Here is an 11,738-nt window from a genome sequence, read left to right as displayed (position 1 = left end):
TATTCCCATAATTCCTAGGTACCAAGCTGAATCTCAGTTTTACAGCAGCCTCTTAGAATTCTACCAGTTGAGTTGTCAGCATGGCTGCTTGATAACGATGTCTTTTGAGCTCTGAAGAGTTAATAGGGACATTTGCTTCTAACTTGCATTCCTAACTTGCTTCATGAGGTCTTCTCAGTGCTCCCTCCTCAGCATGGGAGGAGCTTATTTTTCTGAGGAGTTGTAATTTACAGGGAACATACACTACTCAGCCAAGAAGCCAGACACCACTCTTCAGAGTTACTTGAAAGCTTCAACATACTCCACAGGAAGAGAAGACAGGCCTGCCTTCCCCCAGTAGTCAATGGCACGCACTCTGTAAAAGCCGGAGACTGAGCTTCCTGCAAACGAAAAGGTTAGAATGTGAAAGGCTCACACCTGTGGTGCTTGAAGGATGTGGAACAAGCACTACTCCAATAAAACACAGGTTTGCAGAATGGGCTGGGGAAGTGGTGAAATCAGTTCTGCATCCTATATAAGTCTGTCTGTACTTGTCTGTCTACAAATTGTTATAAATTCCTCATGGTAAAGTACTGGCTCTTCTTCTTTATTGCACCAAGGACCTCCTCTCTCCTCATTAGGATCTGCAAGTACAGCTACAGGACTGCTGTCCCAGCAGTCCCTCTCAAAGAAGGCTATGACATTCTCTGCAGCTAGTAATTTCCTTTTTTCTGACTTTTCTGCCTGAATTGTGCCTTTGAAACAGGCTATATGGGGACACGATCAGCAAAGAAGCAGAACAAGAAGCATGCAGGCTGACTGAAAACGCTTTGCTCAACTCGGGAAGCAGCACCACTTGCTCCAAAGGTATGTGAGTTGATGTTCTGCGGTTCTGCTAGTTTTCGCCGTCAATCCAGCTCAAAGAACACAGACTTGACTAGCAAAGTCTTTAACTTCACAGCTTTTTCTCATCTATTTACTTGATTTTTATGTGTGCTTTAGTATTATTTTCTTCTAAAAATAAATGAATACTAGAAATAATGAGTGACAAATACCTAGCAATAAAGGCTGCTGGATGTGAGATTTTTTTCAAGCAGTCTTTTTTTCTTGTCTTTGAAACAAACAGTTAAATCTGGTAGATTTCACAAATATGCAGCACTAGATGATAACCAATCCTAATTTCAGAGATTTACCCTAGCCATGATTTAGTCTTTGCTTACCTGTGTAGCTTTTACATTGCAATAATAGCTCTGAACTTTATTATGCATTAACTGCTGATGCTAAGCCTTTCTAAGGCTAAGATGAGCCTCTGTTTCTGCAAAAATCTCTCTGAATTGCACTTCATTAGTATCACTTTGAGGTAAAGTCTGTGTTTCACAAGGCTCTGATGACTGCTTATTAGTAATACTTGTTGAACAGTCATGTTGCAAATTAGACCACATTTGGTTAAAAAAGCCTCAAAACCAACAATGTCACCCCGTTCTCTCACCGTTTTTCATCTGCGTATGTTCCTATTACATCTAGTCTGTACTCGAGGAGAAAAGACCACAGGCTCTGGGAGAAGCTTTGCCTGTTGACAAAGATGAAACTCACTGCCTTCTAATGAGAAACATATAAAGCTTAGGTAGCTAGTCAGGGCCAAAGAGAAAGCTCTGGGAAACAGCAAAGAGAGGGGTCTCTCCTCAGCTAGGTGTTCAGATAGACAGGACAAACAGTCTCACAGGACAACCTCTTCTGTTCTTACAAGGGAGCACCTCAACAGCTTAGGATTGCCAAGCCATAAAAGGATATGGGAACAGGGATGTGACCACGATGAGAGCAGAACTGCGACCTTCCCCTGGAGCAGCTCAGAACACAATAAATGCAAGAAAACCAACCCCTCTATGAAAGGTGGATGTGACATCACACTTATCTGTGTGTTGATGCCATGTACTTGTGCAGTCTAACACTTCAAGACTCAGTGGTAAAAAATGAGTGTTACCATGTCAGTTTGTTCCTACTGCCTTACCACGTTGGACAAATTTAGGCAAAGCCATAGCCAATACCTGCGGGATTGATCCCAAACCTTAGACTTGCTGCAAACAACAAGGCCTGGTTACCTAGTTTTTCTTCTAATTTTTTCTTCTTTTTTTTGTTGTTGTTGTTCTCATTTTTGCATGCTTCTACATCAGCTACAAATAGAGACAAAAGTGCTGATTTCCCTATCAGGGAGCTTGCCATGCCTACAGTTGTGCGACTTTGTTTTCTGTGACAAGGAATTTTCTGATGGCAATACTAGTAATAATGTCCTCACAATTGTTTGTGAATTAGCACTTGTCCTCGAGAACAAGGCTTTCACTGAAAACTTGGTTCTAAAGAAAGGGATGTGCTCTTATTTGTGATGGGAGTATATGTCACTAGCAAGCTATATACCTTCAGTAGTTATTAAATGTTGTTTCACACACTCATGAGCGGAACTATCACTGTGATGGATTACGTTGTATGTATATTCTTTCCTTACCTGGACTGTAGACCCAGAGAGTGAATATTGTGTCTTTGGCATTAATCCGCTTGTATGCTTTTCCATCTGGTGAAAATTCCACTTCAAATGTCTTTACACATCTAGAAAAGTAAACTAGACAGCTCCGTAAATACAACTGACAATGCGGTGAGCAATTAAATCCTAGTATCAAGGTAATTTCACCAAAGACAGCCAAGAATAGGAAATGCTCAGCTGACACATTTCTACCACATGTGGGATAGCATGAATTGTCAGTATTAGGAAGAACCAATACTGTGGGCTCCAACATCCCACAGACGAACACTTAGACTTCCAGCTCACATCCTTTACAGGGATGTGCAAGATCCCATCTAGGCACCTGCTGCTAATATAACTTTTACCATGGATCTTCCTGTCTGCTGTGCTGAAGGCAAGTCCCTCAAAAATGCCATTGGATGATGGTGAGCAACAGGCAGATTCCCTTGCTCAGATGCACATTAGTCAGAGTTGCTCTCCCTACTTACTGCATGTAGGTACCACAGTTCATTTCGTCAGACAAATACACTGAAGCATCTCTCAAGGAGTAAGTAGTCATTAATTGGTGAACTCATCTGCAGTTCGGGGAGCAGTGTGCTGGTAACTCTGTTCTACCCATTTTTCTTTAAAAGCTACTTACTTTGAATTTACACAGTCATCGTCCCACAGCACGAGGACCTGACCCTTTGTGAGGGGGATCAAACGAACACCAGTCACCTGTCCAAAGACACAAACTCATATAAGAAAACTATACAAAGCAATCAGATTTCTATGTTTATCATTCCTTACTAATTATTTGCTTTGATCCTTTCCATTGAGACTGAAGAGAAAACATAAAATGCCTGGCTCTGTGGTTTTGTTTCCTATGCCTCCAGACTGTTAACCTTGCATAGGGTCTTTAGAGGGTCTGGGCACCACTATGAACATGGGAGGGACTGAATATGCAATCTAATCTACAACAGCCCTTATACTGTTTTATTTTTAGCTATCAATTACTAACTGGAGAGCTGTTGTCAAGCCTGGTAGCACATTATGTGATTTTAAAAAAGTGACTGCACTTTCCAGTACTGCATTATTATTATTTTCCCACCATGGAGAAACTTACATTTATCTCAGTGATGGTTCCTATTCACTTGCTGTAGAATGCTCTATCTTTCATTTCCTTTGATGAGCCTTCTCATCGAAGGAGAGAACCACTGCTTATTTAGTAAGTCTTACATGTTACTTTTGACAAATAATAGACCCAAATGCTAGTCCAGCTCTTCTTACTGAGACTTAAAGCAGGAAGCATTTCTAATTTGGTGAGTCTGACAGTAGAATACAACATATACCTGATCAGGAACAGATCTGGGTCTTGCACAGATGTGGATAAGAAAGACTGAGGGAACAGGCAAGTCTTGCTTCAGTGTCAGGATGCCACCTTCAGGAAATGGGAATGGGCCTGTTGCGACTGGGTCCTGTGGAGCCAGAGAGAAGTGTTGTAAATAACCTTTCATTACAGCACCTAAAAGCTAACTGTAACATCAGTGTAAAGGGACCATGGAGTTACTTTGGGACTATACATTTCCAACAGAGCTGCTGCTGCTAGGTCGCTTACAGCCATCAAAGTTCTTGAGGCTGGAAAACTTTTCTATCTCAACAGTTTTCCAGCTCTTCAGGAAACAGAGGGTTTGTCCATCTCACAAACTGCATTGAACAAGAATACACTCTAGGTGCAATATGTCACTTCCGGTAACCTTCCATGGATGCCTTTCAGGCTAGAGGTCCTTACAAACCACATCCATCTCTTAGCCAGTGTGCAGTGAAAGCTATTGCTAGATACAACACCCACTCAGCTGGTCTCTGCGAATGAGACCAGATGGTCAAGAGTATCAAAAATATTGTTTCAGTTGAAGGAAGATCTGATGGCTCCTACAGCATCCCACAGGCCTTATTAACAGTGCGTTACGGTGACTGGGAAGAGAAGACACAGTACTGTACACCAAAGCCAGAAGGCAATCACTGTCTGTGGGGCCCAAAGGGGATAAAGACGGTCTCTGGGAAAAGGGTGCTAAAGTGACAGGCTGCTTACGTATTTTCATGTACAGTAAGTAATCTGGGCATGGCTTTTGTCAGTAGAAAGGACAGGACTGCTCACAGTGGACTTTCTCCTCAGTGTCCTCTGGGGTGCTTTCACAGAATCACAGAATTGCCTGGATTGGAAAAGACCTTTAAGATCATTGAGTCCAATCATTAACCCAACACTGACAAGGCCTCCACTAATGGGTGAGGATGAGGGGAAACTGCAGGCCTCCCTCTGGCTCCCTGTGAGATGCCAAGCGCTTTCCAAACTTGCACTGGGTAGTTTCCACCGCTTGTTTTCTGTTAATCAGGGAGGTTCATTTCAACTCTCTAATGCAGCAATTTGGCCCTTCTGCAATATATGCAGGACCATGTGACTTATCTAGGGAAGAAAAAACAGAAAGGGTCTCAAAGCTCACTAACGTTTCAGAGCGAAGGTGTAACTTGTTCTGGAGCAACTCTGCCTCCTTAGTTAGAGCCAGGCCAGTGGCAAAGAAGTTGGTTGTCTACATTTAGTTTCTTGTATAACATAAATGCAAAGGTATCTGCTACACTTCTCTGCATGACGGCAAGTGAATTTTCATATGTACACGAGATGTGCATGGCTGTTGGCTAAGAAAATTTTGACTACCTGAGCTGGATTCTTGTCTCTTTAGCTGTAGTTAACCAATTTACAAGCACTTTGCCGACACAACACCTCAAGGAAACACATAGTCATACCTCAGCATCCCTTATTTGCTGGAACTGATCAGGGGAAGGAAAGTCAGGGCTTCCTAGCTTTTTCCACTTCAGGTAGGGATTGGTTTGGTTGTTATCCAGGTAATACGTCACATACACCAGCTCTTTAGGAGAACAAATGAAAGAGATTAAACTCTTTACTTGGATTTAAAGATTAACAAGAATAAACTTAGCACAAAATGTTTAACTTCTCAGAATTGATTTCAGCACTCTGGAGCATGGCTTCCACTGGAAAGTCATGAGGCCAGCACTCTTACAAGGCTCTCCAATTTATAATTGCTAAGAACTGAAACCCTCTTATTTCTTGCACAGGTGCTGCATACATTTGTTGGACAACTGCATCGATTGTGTAATCATGTGGTCATGTTGGTTGTCTTGTAGTCATCCCAGTAAGGAAACTGTTGTTTGGCAATATCGAGCCAAGGACACTGAGATTAATAGCTTTCCAAAAAGGCAGGGCGTGCAGTCACCATTAAAGGCAAGGTCAAAGTGCAGGCATTAGAAAATAATCTTTCCTAGAAGAGCACCATCATATCTCAGACAGGAACATTAGCAAATGAAACTCAATCTTGCAAATAAATGCAACCCAGAAGTGTCCTAAAGATCAGTTATGTGAGCTGCCAACTAGATGTTTGCTTACCTCTAAGTTTGGGGAAGTGGGTAGCATTCACCGTGACGGTGCTGATGTTGGATGAAGTCCTGTTATCCGCACTTGAATACATCAGCAGAGTAGCTTGCCAACTGTCTGAGGGCTGCATCTCATTTGGGGTGTGCACAGATGCCAGGACACCAACAGTGTCATTGTGAGTGCTTTCATCTTCACTGCCAATCACTTCTGCAAAAATCTGGTTTTCTCCTTAAAAATATGTGACAATTCCATAGGCAGTCAGTATTCCATCAACTTCTGATACAGAAAGGGTCAAAACATTGTGTGTCTACAGGTATAGCTATGTTCTAGCCACGTATAGCATTCAATTGGGCAGAGCATGCACATAATACAGGAGTTCTTGCACTTAGCAGTTCAGCTAGCAACATCTAAGCACATTAGTGCTTAGAATCTTAATCACAGAATCATAGAATCACAGAATCATAGAATCAGTTGGGTTGGAAGGGACCTTTAAAGGTTTTCTAGTCCAAACCACTGCAGTGAGCAGGTATATCTTTAACTACATCAGGATGCTCAGAGCCCCATCAAGCCTGACCTTGAATGTCTTCAGGGCTGGGGCCTCCACCACCTCTCTGGGCAACCTGTGCCAGCATTTCACCATCCTCATTGTAAAGAACTTCTTCCTAACATTTAATCTAAATCTACCCTGCTCTGGTTTAAAACCATTGGCCCTAGTCCTGTAGCTACACACTCTTGTGAGCAGTGCCTCCCCAGCTTTCCTGTAGGCCCCCTTCAGGTACTAGCAGGCTGCTATAAGGTCTCCCTTCTCTTCTCCAGGCTGAAAAAAACTATCTCTCTCCCTTTATTATGCTGCTTGGATCTTCTGCCTGTGAGGACTTCTTAAAGACACTTGCAGCCTGATGTGATGTCACAGGAGGGAAATACCAGTCAATAAAATAGGAGTGGCTGGTGTACAAAGGGTATAAACAAAGCAGTAAATAAAAGCAGATGGATAACAGACTGTCAGGAACATCTCCTGAGCTACTGATTTCTCAGAGTAAATGAAGTTTCACTTTCTTAGCGCAGCTGGTAAACAGAGGGTAGAAGAAATTCTGCTTTTATCAGTGGTGAGATGGCTGGAATAACCTCTCTTAGGCATGAAGCTTCTAGGTAGAAGAGGTTCTTGATCTCCTCATTAAAAGAGTGGTTAATATACCTAGCAGTGCCAGCAAGCCCATGACAGTGAGCACTGGTTTCCGCACCATCTGGACGTGAGGTGGCTTTGTATTGTTCATCTGAAAACGAGCTGTCAGAGTTCGCTGTGTGAAGTAATGGGGATAGTAGCTCAAGAAGGCATTGTCATTACTCAGCAGTGTGTAGTTGATGGTGTTATTGGCTTTGGAAATGAGCAGGTTTTGATGCTGGATGATTACCTGCAAAGTCACAGAGAAGATGGAACTTCATCCTGGAGAAAATCCAACACACAATGTCTGTATTTTTTTAAGTCTTTAGAGCAGGTTGAAAAGAGCTGTCGCTCTGCCATTTAGGAAAGTTTGAAGAACTAAACTGTTCCCCACAATACTGGAAAACTTAAAGTATCCACACAGTTTCCCCAGTAGAGTCTCTAAAATAACTACCACTAGTACTCTGCATAAATTATAAACATATTTCCGAATATATTTCCTTGGCTATATCTCCTCTGTCTTGAATATTAAATTATTCATCTTGATTTACCCTCTCAATTATATCTTAACGATTCACCAACTCTAGAGTTACTTTGTACCCATTACACAAGTGTCTGGGAACTGTTCCTGGATTCTGTTCCTCAATGAGTCATTTTGCCCACTCAGTGCTAAAACAGCATTAGCTCTTCCAGTATTTGAATGACTGCTGTGCTGCCTCCATGTAAACTGTCAGAGCTCCCAAGCTCTCTGTTAACCAGATTGTGCCCAAGTATCAAAATCAAACAGAACTTCAGAAAGCTGTTAACTGAAAACATCTCATAATTCTGTCCCTGCAGGAACACAGGGCTCCAGTTCCTATCCACCCAAGTGTTAACTTTCCATCAGATGGGCCTTTTATTTCTCCCTTCATATCACTATGTCATTACAAACACTGCCGTTTGCTCTCACAGACTCCCTGCAATGCAGCCAGTGGCTTGTTGCTTTTTTAGAAGAAGGCTTCTATATGCAGTCTAAGGGAGCTGGGAAGCTTCATCTCCACAGAAGCAGCTGATTGGACATATTTGGCTTCTGGGTGACGTACACGCTCCAGGTTTGGGAATTACTACTCTGCACAGGAGCATCTGGACTCTGGGTACTGTATAAGGTAGTGGTTCACAAGCCAACAGGACTGCAGCGGGAACTATTGCTATGCAGAGGCAAGAGCTGGGGTTGCTCTGGGGCCAGACTACAATTCCTGCATGGGCAGAAATGCTGAGCATGCCTTTCTTCCGTTTTTATGATCAACAGCAGTAGTTACTAGCAGTAATTAATAAAACCACATGTACAGTCATTATCCAAAAACAAAGAATGGGTTTATGCTGAGAGCTCAAAGGACTTCTTAATTATACCTGATGTGTCTTGATAAGATAAACTTACGAAGGAGCTGGTAAACAACGTCTCCCATAAGTGAGTTTATAGCTGGCAGTAGCGAGGTGACAGCATAGTATTACATCAATAGAGGATGTGAGGGTATAGTCTTATGAGGTGGATCTAACTAGGGGACTGCATACAATATCTGACGTTTTTCAATACATGGAAGTTTAGTTCTCAGTTGCTGTTTTTTTTAAAGGAAAGATGAAAAAAACAACAAACTAAACTAAACAAACTATACAAAGGTATTGAAAACAGACTCTTCAGGGAAACATAGCTGTATCAGTAGGTAGGTCTCCTTTTGCTGGTTCTGTTATTCTGAGCAGCTGCTTAAAAACTGACTGTAAGTCTACGTTTCCAACTGCATTAATGCACCAGGAGACCCTACTACGACAAGACTGTCAATGAACTGAGTTACCTTTACTACCATAGCTGCATAGGTCACATCAGCTCGCCACAGTTGTGGAATGGACCATCCAACCATTGGATCTGCTTCATCATTGTATATGGCAACAGAAGTAAAATTTGGAAACAGCTTCTGAATTTGTCCGACTGCTTCTACTTCTTGTTGCAAGATGTACAGGGAACTCCCACATCCCTGCAATATTTCAGATCTCTTTAGTGAAAATGAGTAAACCAAAGCAATCACAGACATAGCATACAGATATGAAGATATTCTGAAAACATGTTCCTGGAGTCGTGTCTGTGAGTCAAACAGTATTAGTATTTTTACTTCATCTACTACAGCATGTGCTGTTTACATGAACTCCTCCTAGAATATAAAATGGAAAAGAGCAAGAGGAGTTGCTTCCTCCTGTGATTTAGGCAAATGCAAATTCACTTTAAGTCTTGCAACTGAACATCTTCAAAGTTTCGTTTGATATGTAGCCATGCTTCCGGCTATAGGCTGGACACTCATTTGCAAATCAACTTCTTAATTAGAATAAAATGCAACTTGGATTGAATTGATTTAAAAGATAGCCTTAAAGTGAAATCTTGGACTGACTTTCTTGTGGAGAGAGATGTAGTCCAGTCGTACACCAGTTTCCCCTGTGAAGAAGTTGGTTCCATTGTAGCAATGACACAGAAGACTCCAGCATATGCGTGACTTGGGTAAAGGGTGGAAGGAATCCCCAGGCCCTCCAAATTTTAGTAGAGGACTGGCTGCTCTTAATCCTTCTGAGCAAGCATCATAATAGTTGAGAAACCCTGAAATGCAAGTAGATGCGTCTATCAGAAACGGTAACACAAAATAGAATCTTGATCTTAAAGTACAGGGAGATGTTAGAACTCTTATTTCTTTTACTGGCAGGACCTCACAAAATGGGGTTACTCTTTCCTACACATCGACAATATGAGAAGACATCAAAACATTGGCTGCATTCAAAGGTTCTTCCAAAGGTCCTGTAAGGACAGGTTGCCAAAGCGTGCATCTGTCAATGAACAGGTTTCCTCTTACTCCATCCTTTACCCTCTTGCTCCCAGCAACCTTACTTTATAACCAAATAACAAACTGTGTCTTCTTAGTGTAACTCCTCTCCTGTTTTCCCTGTACTACACTCCCTGCTTTTATACTGACGCCCAAGTTGGGAACAAAGTGTAGGCAATAATATGATTTTAGAAAAACAGACTAGGTGTATCTTTCACGTTCCTTAACTCTCCCATCTACCTTATTTCTTTGCCAGCATCTCTCCTTTTTCACTGTTACCCCTTCACTCACCTCACACATCTGTCTCACTTTAATACAGTGATAAGTGCTCCAAAACACGCTTACCTTCCACTGTCATAGACACATTGTCAAAGTCGTGGTGGTCTGGTTCATTCCACGTCTCAAAATTCCATCGAGCAACATGCTCCAATCCATACCTATCTGTAGGAGAGGCCTCGTTTATCAGCAAGCTGCATATTCAGGCAACCCTATCAATTACTTATTGATGCAGGCAATCCTATCAATTAGGACTGCACATGAGGTTCACTACTCAGAGCTACAACAGAGTATAAATGTTATTTATTTTTAATTATGAAGGAAATGTGATTTTGGTAGTTTCAGAATTATCTCATTTTAGAGGAAACTCAGCAATATTTGAAACCAATGAAAGTAAGAGGGGGGTCCAGAGTCTTGAAACTGATCACAATACTGAGAACTTTTTGAGGTAGTTAGAAGGGATTACAACATAATAAATGACTGGGAGCTTTTTTCTGCTTTTTTTTTTCCCCTAACTTACCTATGTATCTGCTGGCCAGAAGTGTAATTAAGTTTCTCCATCTTACTACCTGTTCTTTATCTTCAAAATCTAAAAAATATCCCGATGGATTCCCCATCAATTCAAATCCTAAAAAAGACACAAAAGATTAGTCTCCTTTTTTTGTGAATATACTCTCCTTTTGATTAATGAAGGGGGTATTGCACTAATGAAATAAACTTGTTTATGAAAAAGCATCATTAAATTGGCTTTCTTTCATGTTTCTACATGTCTGGACCAGGAATATTTCAGATTTGAGGCTGCTCACACTTGTTACTTGTCAATGACTATAGTAACCAATACAAGTACTTACCACCACAAATTTAGGGCTTAGAGGGAACTTTAAACAGCGCATGTCTGCAGAATTCAAGGGAAGTTATACACCAAGTATCTGCTTCTTAGGTACATATTAATGGTTACGTAGCTTCCTCCTCTACCAGAGATCTCATTTCACAAATCACCCATCTCAAACTGTTGTTGAAAGCAAGATAAACCCATTTATGTTCTCTCAATTGCTGTAATAGTGTTTTGCTCACACTGTTTACATGGATATGAGATAAAGGCAAGCAGGAAAATAATGAGTTTTTATCAAAATCAGCTTTGGCAAAGCTTTCACAAGAATTTTCGGATGATTGCAGATCTGATGATTGGGCAAACAGATGGAGCAAGTTGTGGAGGTAGGGTGCTGCCCTTACCCGGAGTTAGCTTATTTTCCCACAGGCGATCCATGAGGTTATCCAAGGCAGTAAAATTGTAGTGAAGTTTCCCATTTGCCACTCTGAAAGATACAGATGAAAAAGAAGCACAAATTTAAATATTATGACAAAAGTAGCACTTGGTTGCAGATGATGGCTGAGATGGCTGCCTTCTTTTGGCTCTCAAAATTTACATCTAGCTAGCATTCTTGGAATTGTTCACAAATTTCCTTCCTCTAAAGTGTTCATCATAAGCAAGTCATCTTTCTTGTCTAATCCATGCCCTTTTCCTTTTCCAGCAGAGCA

The 11,738-nt window shown here is 41.4% G+C and overlaps 1 protein-coding gene across 1 annotated transcript; it reads right to left on the bottom strand.

Annotated features, from left to right (window-relative positions):
- Positions 1-11,520, bottom strand: IDUA (iduronidase, alpha-L-; the record flags this gene model as incomplete). The annotated part of the gene is made up of 12 exons (XM_009878329.1): positions 1-380; positions 2,480-2,580; positions 3,135-3,211; positions 3,826-3,951; positions 5,276-5,397; positions 5,934-6,149; positions 7,117-7,333; positions 8,913-9,092; positions 9,501-9,703; positions 10,269-10,364; positions 10,720-10,827; positions 11,433-11,520. Coding segments are annotated over 12 exons (1,635 nt in total), but the record flags the coding sequence as incomplete, so codon positions are not given.
- Between the last annotated feature and the right edge of the window lie 218 nt (positions 11,521-11,738).

This window comes from Apaloderma vittatum, unplaced genomic scaffold (genome assembly GCF_000703405.1).
Source record: "Apaloderma vittatum isolate BGI_N311 unplaced genomic scaffold, ASM70340v1 scaffold2951, whole genome shotgun sequence".
In the NCBI taxonomy this organism is placed as follows: domain Eukaryota; kingdom Metazoa; phylum Chordata; class Aves; order Trogoniformes; family Trogonidae; genus Apaloderma; species Apaloderma vittatum.
The sequence above is the reverse complement of the archived record's forward strand: the minus strand, read 5'-3'. Positions and strand labels throughout refer to the sequence as shown.